This window comes from Salvelinus fontinalis, chromosome 23 (genome assembly GCF_029448725.1).
Source record: "Salvelinus fontinalis isolate EN_2023a chromosome 23, ASM2944872v1, whole genome shotgun sequence".
In the NCBI taxonomy this organism is placed as follows: Eukaryota; Metazoa; Chordata; class Actinopteri; order Salmoniformes; family Salmonidae; genus Salvelinus; species Salvelinus fontinalis.
This window is the reverse complement of record NC_074687.1, coordinates 28,986,864-29,004,033: the sequence shown is the minus strand read 5'-3', so window position 1 is coordinate 29,004,033 and position 17,170 is coordinate 28,986,864. Positions and strand designations below refer to the sequence as shown.

Below are 17,170 nucleotides of genomic sequence, written 5' to 3'. Positions count from 1 at the left end.
AACTCTGTGAAGCATTTATTTGGGCTGCAATCTGAGGCGCAATTAACTCTAATGAACTTATCCTCTGCAGCAGAGGTATCTCTGTGTATTCCTTTCCTGTGTCGGTCTTCATGAGAGCCAGTTTCATCATAGCGCTTGATGGTTTTTGCAATAACACTTGATGAAAATGTTCCGTATTGACTGACCTTTATGTCTTAAAGTAATGATGGACTGTCATTTCTCTTTGCTTATTTGAGCTGATCTTGTCATAATATGGATTTGGTCTTTTGCCAAATAGGGTTATCGTTTGTATACCACCCCTACCTTAACACAACTGATTGTCTCAAACGTATTAAGAAGGAAAGAAATTCCACAAATGTACTTTTAACAAGGTACACCTGTTCATTGAAATGCATTCCAGATGACTACTTCATGAAGCTGGTTGAGAGAATGCCAAGAGTGTGCAAAGCTGTCATCAAGGCAAAGGGTGGCTACTTTGAAGAATCTGAAATGTAAAATATTTGTTTAACACTTTTTTGGTTACTACATGATTCCATATGTGCTATTTCATAGTTTTGATGTCTTCACTATTATTCTACAATGTAGAAAATAATAAAAATTAAGAAAAACCTTTGAATGAGTAGGTGTTTCAACTTTTGACTGGTACTGTACTTTAAGTAGACTCTAAGAGATTTGGAACACAGTAGTATTTAGACCTTGCGTACAAAACTAGCGTCCTCTCTAATCTAATTTATTGTCAATAAGTTCTGTGAAAATCCTTCTGGCGGCCTTGTCGTTTCTCTCTCTCTCTCTCTCTCCTGCTGGCCAGTTGTTTTCCCTGTAACACGTTGCGCTCCTTTAATCAACACCTGTCCTATTAATCCCTGTATGGTAGCAGGGCTAATGTGTTGGTTACAAGCGTGTCCCACTAATGGCTGAGACTACAGAGCTGTAGGAAAGCAGAGTGAGACTCCCGAAGGGAGCCGTCTGTCTGATGTATGCCTGCCTCCCTCTCCACAAGACTGTCATTTACTCTGTCAACATCTGGGTTAAGCACTAACCTCGGGGAGGGGTGTGTGCGTGCTTTTCTGTACAGGGGTTGATGACGCAGAGAATAATTTCCTAGTGCAATCTGTTTTTCAAACAAAATCATTTGATGTTTAGAAGTAACAGATAAGAAGTCTTTGAAAATCATATAATGTGTTTAAGTAGAGTACAAGGAGATAGAGGGTTTAGCTATGACTTTATATTGGCACTGTAGACATATAACATAGCATTTGATGGCTGCCAAGTTCTGAATGCTTTAACTGATGTACTGCTTTGTAACAGGTCATTGTGAAGTCAGGACCAGGAACGTTCTTTGGCCTGGCTATTTATGGGGAGTTTATCTTCTGGTCAGACTGGGCTCGCAGGGCCGTGCTGAGATCCAACAAGTACACAGGTGGAGAAACAAAGGTACTGCGATCAGACATCCCCCACCAGCCCATGGGAATCATCGCTGTAGCAAACGACACCAACAGCTGTGAGTATTCTCCCTGGAATTACTTATCTCAAAGAGAAAGAGGCTGTTTGTGAATGTTTTATTTGTATGTGTGAGTGTGTGGAAGCCTGAGCTGTGCATACACGTATATACAGTGCCTTCGGAAAGTGTAAAGAACCCTTGACTTTTTTCACATTTTGTTACATTACAGACTATTTTTTTTCCTCATTCAATCTACACACAATATCCCATAATGGCAAAGCTAAAACAGGTTTTTAGAAATTGTAGGTAATTTATAAAAAATATAAAACTGAAATATCACATTTAGATTATTATTCAGACCTTTGGCATCGAGTCTTCATGGGTATGACGCTACAAGCTTGGCATACCTGTATTTGGGGTGTTTCTCCCATTCTTCTCTGCAGATCCTCTCTATCTCTGTCAGTTGGATGGGGAGTGTTGCTGCACAGCTATTTTCAGGTCTCTCCAGGTATGTTAGACTGGGTTCAAGTCCGGGCTCTGGCTTGGCCACTCAAGAACCTTCAGAAACATGTCCCGAAGCCACTCCTGTTTGGTCTTGGCTGTGTGCTTAGGGTTGTTGTCCTGTTGGAAGGTGAACCTTTGCCCCAGTCCCACTGAGGTCCTGAGTGCTCTGGAGCAGGTTTTCATCAAGGTTCTCTCGTTCATCTTTGCCTCGATCCTGACTAGTCTCCCAGTCCCTGCCGCTGAAAAACATCCCCACAGCATGATGCTGCCACCACCATTATTCAACGTAGTGATGGTGTGAGGAAGTGGAGGCTCCTCAGAGGAGGAGGACCATCCTCAGTGAGTTTCACCATTTTTTAAATTTTTAAACATTTAAAAGTGATCCTTTTTAGATAAAACTATACTAAATATAATCACGTCACCAAATCATTTATTAAAACATACTATTTTGCAAAGAAGGTCTACAGTATCCTCAACAGCACTGTAGGGTAGCATCATGGTGTAGCCAGAGGACAGCTAGCTTCCGTCCTCTGAGTACATTGACTTCAATATAAAACCTAGGAGGCTCGTGGTTCTCACCCCCTTCCATAGACTTTTATTTATAAAAAAAAAAATTGGGGGGGGTTACCCCTTTTTCTCCCTAATTTCCTGGTATCCAATTGATAGTTACAGTCCTGTCCCATCTCTGAAACTTCCGTACGGACTCAGGAGAGGCGAAGGTCGAGAGCCATGCGTCCTCCGCAACACAACCCAGCCAAGCCGCACTGCTTTTCGACACAACACCCGCTTAACCCGGAAGCCAGCCGTACCAATGTGTCGGAGGAAGCACCGTACACTTAGCGACCGTGTCAGTGTGCATTGCGCCCGGCCCGCCACTGGAGTCGCTAGTGGGCGATGGGACGGGAACATCCCTGCCAGCCAAACCCTGCCCTAACCCGGACGACGCTGGGCCAATAGTGCACCGCCCCATGAGTCTCCCAGTCGTGGATGGCTGCAACAGAGAACTGGACTCGAACCAGGTAGACCACTGCACCACTCGGGAGGCCCTTTTTATAGACTTGCACAGTAATTATGAAAGGTTGGAGGATGTCCTCCGGAAGTTCTCCAACCTATCAGAGCTCTTGCAGCATGAACTGACATGGTGTCCGCCCAATCAAAGGATCAGAGAATGGATCTAGTACTGAAAGAATAAGCTACAGCTAGCTAGCACTGCAGTGCATAACATGGTGAGTAGTTGACTCAAAGAGAGAGAAGGAAAAAACAGTTTAACAGTTTTGAGCAAATTAATTTCTTCCTAAATGAAGGAGAAGCAAGAGAGAAAGAGAGAGATTTCATCTTTTTTTTCAGTTTCACTTACTTAGCTAGCAAATGCAGCTAGCTAGTTTAGCCTACTGAAACACCCTGCTCAAACAGAGGGATGCTATGTTAGCTAGCTGGCTATGGCTATCCAACACTGGAACTCTTCCATGTCAAGGTAAGCTTTTGTTTTTACTAATTTATTGCCAACGGGGCCCGCCGGTGTAAATACTTACACTGTAACGTTACTGCATGATAGTAGCCTGTTTACTAACCCGTTAATACTCTTAGCTATGCTAACTATGATGTAACTTTAGCTAATATGGTGACAACGGTGAAGGCTGTGTGTAGCGGTTTGGCTTGGAAAGGTTTTTTCGCCTGGTCACATACAGCTGATGTGTTGTGCATTGAAGTCCACAAGCAAGGGAAGAGGTGAAAGGAGGATAGCGCATAATGTAAATGCGAGAAGGAATACAACGTGGCTGCTATGAAACTGTGAACTGTGTTTACAGGTCTATTCATTCCATTGATTTTGTTGAAAAACTTTTCTTAAACAGAAGCAAATGGAAGAAAACAGGGATAGACATACCTCAATTTGTACTATATAAACTCTTGTTTGCAACTAATGATTAAACCCACTATCAGCTAAATGCAGGCAAGAGTGTGCAAGGCGGTATTGAATGTCTCTGTCTGTCCATGTGTCACTGTCTGTCACATCAAATTTGTCTCTCGACCTGTGTGCACCTACGTTGTAAACTTTCATTCATTGGCTAGGTTGTAGCAACCTCATGATGGGTATATGGAAAATTTGAGTATTACGTAGTAGCCTAAACCTATCGCTGTTACATTTATCTGGGTGAATGGAATGTGAATGACAGTCATCCAATATGCTGTAAAAGAAATAAGGCCATCCTTTTGAAAAATAATCGTCCTCCCTCATCTGAAAAGGCACTTACCGCCAATGGTGCCAGGTTTCCTCCAGACGTTCCTCCAGAGTTCAATCTTGGTTTTGTCAGACCAGAGAATCTTGTTTCTCATAGTCTGAGAGTCATTAGGTGGCTTTTGGCAAACTCCAAGAGGGCTGTCATGTGCCTTTTACTGAGGAGTGGCTTCCGTCTGGCCACTCTACCATAAAGGCCTGATTGGTGTAGTGCTGCAGAGATGGTTGTCCTTCTGGAAGGTTCTCCCATCTCTACAGAGGAACTCTGGAGTTCTGTCAGAGTGACCATCAGGTTCTTGGTCACCTACCTGACCAAGGCCCTTCTCCCCTGATTGCTCAGTTTGGCTGAGCGACCAGCTCTAGGAAGAGTCTTGGTGGTTCCAAACTTCTTCCATTTAAGAATGATGGAGACAACTGTGTTCTTGGGGACCTTCAATGCTGCAGAAATGTTTTTGCAAAAACCAAAAGCCATGAGGTCGAAGGAATTGTCCAGAGAGGACCGAGACAGTATTGTGTCCTCTCTGGACAATTCCTTCGACCTCATGGCTTGGTTTTTGCTTTGACATGCACTGTCAACTGACCTTATATAGACAGGTGTGTGCATTTCCAAATCATGTCCAATCAATTGAACTTACCACAGGTGAACTCCAATCAATTTGTAGAAACATCTCAAGGATGATCAATGGAAACAGGGTGAACCGGAGCTCAATTTTGAGTCTCATAGTAAAGGGGCCAAATACTTATGTAAATATGTTTTTTCATTTTATATACATTAGCCAAAATGTTTAAAAACCTGTTTTCGCTTTGCCATTATAGGGTATTGTGTGTAGATTGCTGAGGATTTTTTTTATTTAATCCATTTTAGAATAAGGCTGTAATGTAATAAAATGTGGAAAAAGTCATGGGGTCTGAATACTTTCCGAAGTTACTGTAGTTGCTGAATAATAGGACATGTGGGAGATAAGAATATATCTATTAGTGTGAACAATGTTTGTTGGTGGTTTTTAGCTGTCATTGATAGATATGTGGACTAGATAGATTTGCTTCCATTTGTTTGTTTAATTTAGTTTGGGGGTCTTCTCTTTGCTATAGTTCTCCACTTAAACAAGTCACAGCAGTGTGTTTATCTACCAGGGCTCTTTATAAATTAGGATGGTCTTATTTAGCTTTGAAGAAACTAAACCTGGCAACTTAATGAATAAAAAAGTATCATTGAGATGAAGAGGAGGGCTCTGAAGTGTTGCATATGTAAGAACTAGGACATTGGGAAAAGGACTTAAGTGCGTCCCAACGGCTTGACTCCCTCTGTGAGGATGCTTCTCATTTTTTTCATCATCACAAATGATCGCAGACATCACCCTCTGACCTCTCCGTCTTGCCAAAAGGATGAGTAACACCTTGCAACGTTAAAGGAAAGAATACTGCTCTTTATTTCAAATGCCACTAAGCAGATACTTTTTTCCAAAGTGACTTACAGTACAGTTAATGCATACATTTGTTGTACATGTATGGGATCTCTGCGTGGATTGTACCTACAAGATTGCTACTGTCACGCTCTCACATGTACCAACTGACCCCTGTTGTTCTCACCATAGTTTTCACTTCTTGGTTGTGAAATGTGAATAAAATGTTAGAATCTCAATCGCATACTCCTCGCATCCTCTCTCCTTGCCTCTTTCTCAAAAAACATTGGAGGGGAGGGACCCCTGGCTTTCTCATCCAATGGTTTTGAGAAGGAGGCGAGGAGAGGGGACGCAAGGTGTATGCAAGTGAGATTCTTCCAATGTCTCCTTATCTTCATTAGTCTTTCTGTCTGTCTTTCTTGTCCCTCTGTAATCAGATGACTCCAACCTGAACCTGGGGGCTCTAGGAGCTCTTCCAGGGGCTTGCTGAGTCAACACACACACACACACACACACACACACACACACACACACACACACACACACACACACACACACACACACACACACACACACACACACATCCCTTACACACACACACACACACATCCCTTACACAGACACTGATGTGTGAATGGGTTTGAGGGAAGGGAAGGAAAGCTATGGTTCATTTGTCATGTATCTCTCCGGTGAGCGCTTGTGATGCTGGCACTTTATCGTTTCCCTTCTCTCTGCATCCCTTGCTCTTTCTTTATCAGGGAGGATGAGACCATACCTGCTTGTTCCTGTCACACTGACTGAGCTAATGCGTCTTTTATGGTGGGCTGGTGGGAGCTGGGGGTTGTGACCGTTGGCGTAGAAATAAACTCTATGCTATTTGAGATTCAGCCCTTAATAATCTGGTGACGTTTAGTTTATTTGTCTCTCAGCATTATTAAAGGTTCCTATAAACAGTTGATATTCAACATTCGGAATGGCTTTGACGTTACAATATACTGTAATAATTGCAACCTCACTTTGTCTTTTTGCCTTCTGTTATGTCTATAGCATCTGTTGATGGTCTCTTGTTATGTCTATAATATCTCTGGTTGGCTGTGTGTTTTGCAGGTGAGCTGTCCCCATGTAGAGTCAATAACGGTGGCTGTGGTGACCTGTGTTTGTTGACCCCAGATGGAAGAGTCAACTGTAGTTGTCGGGGAGCACGTGTCTTATTAGATGACAACAAATGCATTTGTAAGCCATGACATTCTGCCTTTTTAAACAGTCATACATTCAATAACCTTGCAATTCTCACAACAAATATAATGTAGTTGATTGCTCTAGATTTTCAACTTAACAATATATTTTTTTCTGGGAGAAATGTTCCCTCTTTAGTTATTGTCTATACACTTTTATTCACTGGCAAGGACAGGCTGTTTTAGGCAGTTGTACTACTTTAACAACTGATAACTTACTTTAGGTGGAGAATATACACTGACTATATCAAACATTAGGAACACCTTCCTAATATTGAGTTGCAGCGCCCCACACCTTTGCCCTCAGAACAGCCTCAATTCGCCGGGGCATGTAGTCTACAAGATGTCGAAAGCGTTCCACAGGGATGCTGGCCCATGTTGACTCCAATGCTTCCCACAGTTGTGTCAAGTTGACTGGATCTCCTTTGGGTGGTGGACCATTCTGGATACACATGGGAAACTGCAGAGTTGTAGTTCTTGACAAAAACCAGTGGGCCTGGAACCTACTACAATACCCTGTTCAAAAGCACATAAATATTTTGTCTTTCCCATTCACCCTCTGAATGGCACACATACACAATCCATGTCTCAATTGTCCCCAAGCTTAGAAATCCTTCTTTAACCTATCTCCTCCTCTTCATCTACACTGATTGAAGTGGATTTAATTAACAAGTGGCATCATTAAGGGATCATAGCTTTCACCTGGATTCACCTGGTCAGTCTGTCATGTTTTGTATACTCAGTGTACAGTGTATGTATTTTTGACATCAAGGTCATACTGGTACGTTTACAGCTAAGCTTAGTACAGCTTCTGCAAACTTTGAGACCACAGCTAAAGCCAGTATGGTGAGAGAATAAATCAACATTTGACTTGACTAAGCTAATTAAACAAGTTATCTACTTTTACAGCAGAGAATTCCTCCTGCAACATCCACACAGAGTTTGAATGCGGAAACGGCGAGTGCATCAACTATCAGTTCACGTGTGATGGAGTAGCTCACTGCAAAGACAAGTCAGATGAGAAAATGCAATATTGTGGTAAGCAATTGATCTTACTATATATTGTCATATTGTCACTTCGTCTTAGGCCTAGCAAAACCTGTGCCAATATATACTCCAAACACAGGCTTCTTGTGCATTATCACTTAACTACATGCTAACAAGATAGCCTGGTCAAATACTATGTGCTGTAACCATCCATATGGCATGACAACAATAGCAGGGTTGGCTACAACGCGACCTGATCACTGACACCGATGAGACAGCCTATAGGGAGGAGGTCAGAGACCTGGCAATGTGGTGCTAGGACAACAACCTCTACCTCAATGTGAGCAAGACAAAGGAGATGATCGTGGACTACAGTAAAAGGAGGGCCGAACAGGCCCCATTAACATCGATGGGGCTGTAGTGGAGTGTGTCGAGAGTTTAAAGTTCCTCAGAGTCAACATCACTAAGGACCTATCATGGTCCAAACACACCAAGACAGTTGTGAAGAGGGCACGACAACACCTTTTTCTCCTCAGGAGACTGTAAAGATTTGGCAATAGTCCCCAGATCCTCAAAGTTATACAGCTACACCATCGAGGGCCTCCTGAATGGTTGCATCACCGCCTGGTATGGCAACTGCTCGGCATCCATCCATAAGGCGCTACAGAGGGTAGTGTGTACGGCCCAATGCATCACTGGGGCCAAGCTTCCTGCCATCCATGACCCAAGTCATAGACTCTTCTCTCTTCTACCACACGACAAGTGTTACCGGAGCGTCATGTCTCGGTCCAAAAAGTTACTTAACAGCATCTACCCCCAAGCTATAAGACTGCTGAACAATTAATCAAATGACCACCGGACTATTTACATTGACCCCCCACCCCCTACTCGCTGTTTATTATCTATGAATAGTCATTTTACCCCTACCTACAGTATTAGTACAAATTACCTCAACTAACCTGTACCACCACACATTGACTCCGTACCGGTACCCCCTGCATATAGCCTCGTTATTGTTATATAATTTTATTGTGTTATTATTTAATTTTTTTACTTTAGTTTATTTAGTAAATGTTTTCTTAACTCTATTTCTTGAACTGCATTGTTGGTTAAGGGCTTGTAAGTAAGCATTTCACGGTAAGGTCTACACCTGTTGTATTCGGTGCATGTGACAAATAAAATTTGATTTATGGTTGTTGTTATGATTTATGGTTGTTGTTATGACAACCATACACTCTTAGAAAAAATTGGTATTTTGATAAATTTATTCATACAATTTCATCCTTCCACAAGATATAGTCCCAACACAAATCTAGGGTTGCTACCCCAGCTGGCTGGTCGTTCGTTCCATCGGTTCGGTTGCCGGTGACGTGACCCAGTCATTGAGTCTTTCTGTTCTGTATCTACGGACGCGACCCAGTCGTTCATTCTAAATGTTCTATTGCTATACTGGCTGACCGTTTTTATCCCTTGCTTGCTTGCTAGCCAACTACAGCTAGAAAAAAGGGTTCCAAAAGGGTTCTTCGTCTGTCCCCATAGGCAAAAATGTTTTGGTTCCAGGGAGAACTCTTTTGGGTGCATTTTGAACCCGCTGTGGAAAGGTTCCTACATGGAACCCAACAGGGTTCTGCCTGGAAACAAAATGATTCTACCTGGAACCAAAAAGGGTTATTTAAAGGGTTATCCTATGGGGACAGCAGAAGAACCGTTATAGGTTCCAGATAGACCCTCTTTTTTTCTAAGAGTGTAGAAGAATTGGCTAGAGCACATACAGTGTGGGACTATGCCAGTTGTAGTCTAGAGGATGTCATGTGAAGAAAGTGACAGTAGCCTGAGGACTACCATTAGCATTTCCTTTCAAAGTGAACATATTTTGTTTTGTCATTTCGCCAGACAACAGGATTTGTAGGAGAGGCTTCAGGGCATGCTACAACCAGCGCTGTGTGGCCAACAGTCGTTTTTGCGATGGGGTCGATGACTGTGGGGATAACTCAGACGAGGCCTTCTGTAACAGTGAGTATGGATAGACTGCTTAATCTCTCAGTCAATCCTGATACCTCAGAAGGCAGGTAACTCTCTGCTTACACTCTCTCTGTGTGTGTGTGTGTGTGTGTGTGTGTGTGTGTGTGTGTGTGTGTGTGTGTGTGTGTGTGTGTGTGTGTGTGTGTGTGTGTGTGTGTGTGTGTGTGTGTGTGTGTGTGTGTGTGTGTGTAGCATTGCAGGCTCCACACTGGGCTAAGCCCATCTCTTTAATGAGCCCCAACATCACATACCAAGGATACCACATACCACATACATACCACTCCTCAGAGACAGAAGGCGAGGATGTTAGGCACAAAATGTTCTGAAAATTATCATTAAAGTGGCTCACTCTTCGTGTTGTCATTTTCATCATGCAAAGATGGCCCCTAATCTCCAATATTTGTTATTGCTATTCAAATCACGTGGTATTCAAAATCTTTGCTATTATGTTCGCTATTTTTTCAATTTTGTTTCTGGGGCTGTGTAACGGCATTCCTCCTCCTCTTCATCTTCGGAAGAGGAGGAGTATTGAGGGAACCAAGGCGCAGCGTAGTGAACAGACATATTTATTTAACGAAAACACGAACTTGTATAAACTAACAAAAATAACAAACGGTGTAGACAGACCTATACGACGAACTCACATAAAACAAGAAGAACGCACGAATAGGACAATTAGACTACACAAACCGAACAAACCGTAACAGTCCCGTATGGTGCAAACAATTACACAGACATGGAAGACAATCACCCACAACGAACACTGTGACAACGCCTACCTAAATATGACTCTTAATTAGAGGAACGCCAAACACCTGCTTCTAATTAAGAGCCATACCAGGCAACCCAAAACCAACACAGAAACAGAAAACATAGAATGCCCACCCAACCTCACGTCCTGACCAACTAACACACATAACAAACTAACATAAATAGGTCAGGAACGTGACATAACCCCCCCCATAAGGTGTGAACTCTGGGCGCACCAGCACAAAGTCTAGGGGAGGGTCTGGGTGGGCATCTGACCACGGTGGTGGCTCAGGCTCCGGGCGAGGTCCCCACCCCACCATAATCAATCCTACCCTCCCTCTCCCCCTAAAAATGTCCACCCTCAATTTACCCCCACAAAATCCTTTTAGTAACATCAATGACATGGACAACACCGGGACAGAGAGATAAATCAACACAGAGGGATAGCACCAGACAGAGGGATAGATCAGAAAATAGAGGTAGATCAAGATAGAGAGGGAGATCACGATAGAGGGGCAACTCCGGACTGAAAGGCAGCTCCGGACAGAGAGACAGCTCTGGACTGAGGGGCAGTTCTGGGTATATAGCCGTTTCTGGCTGAAGGGCAGCTCATGGCTGACTGACGAATCTGGACGCTCATGGCAGGCTGACTGCTCTCGACGCTCATGGCTGGCTGACGGCTCTCGACGCTCATGGCTGGCTGACGGCTCTCGACGCTCATGGCTGGCTGACGGCTCTCGACGCTCATGGCTGGCTGACGGCTCTCGACGCTCATGCCTGGCTGACGGCTCTCGACGCTCATGGCTGGCTGACGTCTCTCGACGCTTATGGCTGGCTGACGGCTCTCGACGCTCATAGATCGCTGGCGGCTCTGGCAGATCCTGTCTGGTTGGCGGCTCTGGCAGATCCTGTCTAGTTGGCGGCTCTGGCAGATCCTGTCTGGTTGGCGGCTCTGGCAGATCCTGTCTGGTTGGCGGCTCTGGCAGATCCTGTCTGACGGACGGCTCTAGCGGCTCCTGTCTGGCGGGCGGCTCTAGCGGCTCCTGTCTGGCGGACGGCACTGTAGGCTCATGGCAGACGGGCGGCTTTGCAGGCTCATGGCAGACGGGCGGCTTTGCAGGCTCATTGCAGACGGATGGCTCAGACGGCGCTGGGGAGACGGATGGCTCAGATGGCGCTGGGGAGACGGATGGCTCAGATGGCGCTGGTGAGACGGATGGCTCAGATGGCGCTGGTGAGACGGATGGCTCTGGCCGGATAAGGCGCACTGTAGACCTGGTGCGTGGTGCCGGAACTGGAGGCACCGGGCTAAGGACACGCACCTTCATACTAGTGAGGGGAGCAGGGACAGGGCACACTGTACTCTCAAAGCCCACTCTATACCTGGTGCGTGGTACCGGCACCGGTTGACACCGGGCTGAGGACAAGCACATCAGGATTAGTAGGGGGAGAAGAAACAGTGTGTACAGGGCTCTGGAGACGCACAGGAGGCTTAGTGCTGTGGTGCCGGAACTGGAGGCACCGAACTGGATACACGCACTACAGGGAGAGTGCGTGGAGGAGGAACAGGGCTCAGGAGACGCACTGGTAGCCTAGTGCGTAGTGTAGGCACTGTAGGTACTAGGCTGGGGCGGGGAGGTGGCGCCGGAAATACCGGACCGTGGAGGGTACTGGCTCTCTTGAGCATTGAGCCTGCCCAAACTTACCTGGTTGAATGCTCCCGGTTGCCCGACCAGTGCGGGGAGGTGGAATAACCCGCACCGGGCTATGTAGGCGAACCGGGGAAACCATGCGTAAGGCAGGTGCCATGTATGCCGGCCCGAGGAGACGCACTGGAGACCAGACGCGTTGAGCCGGCCTCATGACACCTGGCTCAATGCCCAATCTAGCCCTACCAGTGCGGGGAGGTGGAATAACCCGCACTGGGCTATGCACTCGTACAGGAGACACCGTGCGCTCTACTGCGTAACACGGCGCCTGCCCGTACTCCCGCTCTCCACGGTAAGCCTGGGAAGTGGGCGCAGGTCTACTACCTGCCCTTGGCCCACAACCTCTTAGCCCCCCCCAAGAAATTTTTGGGTGTTACTCACGGGCTTTTTGGGCTTCCGTGCAAGACGCGTTCCCTCATAACTCCGGTTCCTCTCTCTCTTTTCCTCCACTCTCCGAGCTGCCTCCAGCTGTTCCCATGGACGGTGATTCACTTTTGTCCATGGTCCTTCTCCGTTAAATATTTGCTCCCAACTCCATAAGTCCTGTATACTTCCCCGTTGCTCCAAATTACGCTGCTTGGTTCTGGATGCTTGGTGGGTGATTCTGTAACGGCATTCCTCCTCCTCTTCATCTTCGGAAGAGGAGGAGTATTGAGGGAACCAAGGCGCAGCGTAGTGAACAGACATATTTATTTAACGAAAACACGAACTTGTATAAACTAACAAAAATAACAAACGGTGTAGACAGACCTATACGATGAACTCACATAAAACAAGAAGAACGCACGAATAGGACAATTAGACTACACAAACCGAACAAACCGTAACAGTCCCGTATGGTGCAAACAATTACACAGACACGGAAGACAATCACCCACAACGAACACTGTGACAACGCCTACCTAAATATGACTCTTAATTAGAGGAACGCCAAACACCTGCCTCTAATTAAGAGCCATACCAGGCAACCCAAAACCAACACAGAAACAGAAAACATAGAATGCCCACCCAACCTCACGTCCTGACCAACTAACACACATAACAAACTAACATAAATAGGTCAGGAACGTGACAGGCTGTGATTCAGCAGTTGGCCCAGAGGAAAACAAACCTAGCACTGTTTAGCAGGAACTTAATGTTTTTTAAACCTGAAACAAGAAAATTAAGAGAGGCTGTGAGGCAGCAGTTCTCTAAAGATGGATGAAGCTTTCCAGGACTGTAAAGTCAGGCACATCTAGCTGTAATGTGTCTCAACGCAAGCAGTCGGTTCAGTTATTAATGGTAAATAATCAACAATACCCCTGTTAAAACATGTAATTATATGCATCTAAATGAAAAGACCAAAGTAAATTGAGCAAGAAAACCCCTTCTCTTCACTAGATCTATCAAAGATAATGTCTTAGTATCTAATGTGCAGTGGTTTATTTGTAGGGCTCATAATAACAGACCATAACTTGCTGTCCCATAAACTAAATGATCATAAATAAATCCTGAAATTATCATGTTTTAATATGACTCAATGTTATTTTTTTTGGTTGCTTTGAACTAACTCACACACACACACACACACACACACACACACACACACACACACACACACACACACACACACACACACACACACACACACACACACACACACACACACACACACACACACACACACACACACACACACACACACACACACACACACACACACACACACACACATATATATATACTCCTGACATCCTCCCTATCCTAGATATTCTCCCTGAACCTGATGCTAAACACTACTGAGTCATCTACCTGGTTCACACTATTAAGTGCTCTCTACCTCCCTGATGATTTAGCATCGGGCCTTTTTGAAGTGTTAATTTCCCTTTCCCACTCTCCTCTCAGATGTCACGTGCGTGTCGTCTGAATCATCCTGCCAAGATGGGAGCTGTATCACCGGCTCAGCTTGGTGTAACCAGGTCATTGACTGTGCTGATGCCTCAGATGAAAAGAACTGCAGTAAGTTAAGCCTTGTCAAAGTGTGGTGTGTGATGATCCAGAAAAGTGTTAGTTTGCAAACATGGTAGCCTGCTATCACCATTGATGGATCACTTGGGTTCAGTCATCCAGCATTTTCCAGATTATATATACAGTCTTATTACACAGGTAAAATAGCAACTTAATGTACACTGTTAACTTGACTTTTACCTGTTTATACCTTATCCATCCAAATCCAGGAGAAGTGTTAGCAACTGTTTGCGGATTTGTAGTAGCTAATGTTTAGCTAGCTATTGTTTTTGTGTAGACCACACAGACTGCTCTGACTTCTACAAACTGGGGGTAAAAGAGAGAGTCTTCATTAGCTGTAACTCCACCTCACTGTGTATCCACCCCTCCTGGATCTGTGATGGAGCCAACGACTGTGGAGATTACGCAGATGAGACCAACTGCCAGGGTGAGTCTCTCCTCCTCTCTCGTCACGTCACGTCTCCTCTCATCACCTCTCTCATCTCGTGTCCTCTTCTCATCTCTCCTCCTCTCTCCGTGCTCTATGCTTAGGGAAGAAAGATTAAGGAAGTCAGCTTCAATTAGAGAAGAGTTAGAGAAAATCATAAAACATAAATATGATTTCCTGAAGTGATTAGGCGAGACAGAATTAGGGATTCGCAGAGAGCTTAGGGAAAAGATAATGACCTGAATCATTACTGAATCACCACTGAATCACCTCTAACACCCAGATGGCTATTCCCTTCCATTGTTGTCTGCCCTAGTTTCCCATGGGCAGAAATGTGAAGAGGGCCACTTCGCCTGCCCAAGCGGTAACTGTATCTCCAGTGTGTGGCTGTGTGATGGACAGAAGGACTGTGAGGACGGGGCAGATGAATTTCAGTGTGGTAAGGCTTTGCTATGTTGATGGTCCGTTACATTACAAAGAGACGGTTTCTAAGAGAGCTTGTCTGAATGACTTAAAGACATCTATAGGAAGCCACAAATCCAGTGTATTAATATGGACAGAAAGACTGATGACTTGGCTGATGAAGTTTATTGCAGTAAGGGCTTGCTATGTTTATAAGACCATGTGGGTAGCAACATTACATTCCACTACAAAGAGACCATTTATTATTGGGCTTGTCTGAATGACTTCTAGACAACCACAGGAAGCCACAAATCCAGTGTTAGTCATGACAAATCAGTAATGATTAGAGTTAATTGTACAGTACGTCACAGAGTCATGTCTCTTCTACACATTCCATTGTGTATCCTCATTGTGTGTTTAATTGCATTTCCAAACTGTCTGCTAACCTACTGGGTGTTGTAGAGAGAGTTTCTCTCCAGCCTCGATATTCAAATATAGCCACTTAAAAAGGACACAGTGTGTTTTTCTTTCCTGGCTTTGAATTAGCATATTCTACCTTTGTGTGTAACTATTAATTCATTAGCCATCAGTCATTATGAGTTGTTATCAGAGATGGAAACATGTGGGTTCACTGAAAAGTGACTGATATCTGAAAGGATCACATGGAATGTTCCTTTCACATGGAACCCTTTTACCCACTCTCACCAGGGAAGACAAGAACACTTCTAACCCACCTCTATGGTCCTCTTTAATGTATGCATAACTTACCATGACAAAGTAAAGGACTGTCCAATTAGATAGCTAGAGCATAACTGAGTCATGGTCTGGGTAAATATGCTATCAAACCAATATGCCATCATGTACACCATACATGTCATTGCTTCTGTCATCAAAGTGAAGAAAAATAATCTTCCAAGAGCGTTTGAGTGCCACTGAGGTGTTAATACATATGCTCAACTCACCTCTGTCAGAGTTGGGCTTCAGATGAATAAATGCACTGAACTACTGAGGAATTCATTCATTTTGATAAAATGGCCCACATAAATAACACTGTCATATGTGTTAACTGTCTTGAAGAGTAAGATCATGTTTGTTTGTTGAAGTGAAATACATTACAGTAAATTGTCTAAATCAAGGGGAAAATGCAGATTGGTAATCGTATTTAATGAATTACATGTTAACTGGGTGACTCATAGGATACCATTTCATCTAACATGATTCTGTGTACCATCAATGGAGTGAAGAACATGTTCCAATTCATTTAGCTAAGTCCTTCATTATTGTTTGAATTTATTTGAATTAGAAATCATGGTATCGAGAATCAAAAATGTACTGTAGCTCCTTTCAAAGCTGAACAGAATGATGCTGCTGTCTGAGTGGCATTCAGTCTGTTAGATGTTTAGAATTGGCATTCCCAGGACAAATAGAAGATATTCCAATTTCACTAAGTTAATTACCATATAAAAGCCAATGATATTGACAAATTATAGTAAAGGAAAATAGTTTGAAGAAAATGTCATTTTCTCTGGTAATCAAAAATCTCACAACTGATTAGATGAAATACTTGTCATTGTAAAACGTCTGATGAGCTTCCCCAGTACAGTGAAATACCATGGAAGCCTAAGATATGGAATATTAGTATTTCTTCTAAACTGAATGGACCTTTGGGAGACTGGGAGAGACAGAAGCACTGGATCTAGGCCCCAAAGGGAGGGTGGTTCTGTGAAGTTCAATGAATCCCGATATGAAGATATTTGTTCCTATCTGTATCTCCATCATCTGTGATTGTCCTGTTCAACAGTATAAGACTTATTTTTGATTTACAGCATGTAAATCAGTGTGACCTTGATAGGAAAAGCATATATGATCTATGAATAGACAACAGACTTCGGTTCATGACATGCATATTTAAATACTTATTTTCAAATAATGTGGCAAATCAGCAACCTAATTATTTCAAATACATTATTTAATATACCTTTAGGACCGAACAGACCTAGGTTCAAATGCACGGAGTATTGAAATAATTCAATTTGTCTGTGTATTT

At 43.9% G+C, this 17,170-nt stretch overlaps 1 protein-coding gene across 6 annotated transcripts in view; it reads left to right on the top strand.

Moving 5' to 3' along the window:
- LOC129821085 (low-density lipoprotein receptor-related protein 1B-like) overlaps positions 1 to 17,170 on the top strand; it is a 458,866-nt gene that overhangs the window by 346,277 nt on the left and 95,419 nt on the right. For all 6 annotated transcript variants that reach the window (XR_008754267.1, XM_055878362.1, XM_055878363.1 and 3 more), the window contains 7 exons: positions 1,309 to 1,501; positions 6,692 to 6,817; positions 7,729 to 7,857; positions 9,700 to 9,819; positions 14,172 to 14,285; positions 14,572 to 14,721; positions 15,038 to 15,160. Coding sequence is in view for 5 of the 6 variants with exons in the window: in XM_055878362.1 (XP_055734337.1) it covers positions 1,309 to 1,501; positions 6,692 to 6,817; positions 7,729 to 7,857; positions 9,700 to 9,819; positions 14,172 to 14,285; positions 14,572 to 14,721; positions 15,038 to 15,160 (955 nt within the window). In the remaining variant the exon portion in view is untranslated. The remainder of the gene's footprint in view (positions 1 to 1,308; positions 1,502 to 6,691; positions 6,818 to 7,728; positions 7,858 to 9,699; positions 9,820 to 14,171; positions 14,286 to 14,571; positions 14,722 to 15,037; positions 15,161 to 17,170) is intronic.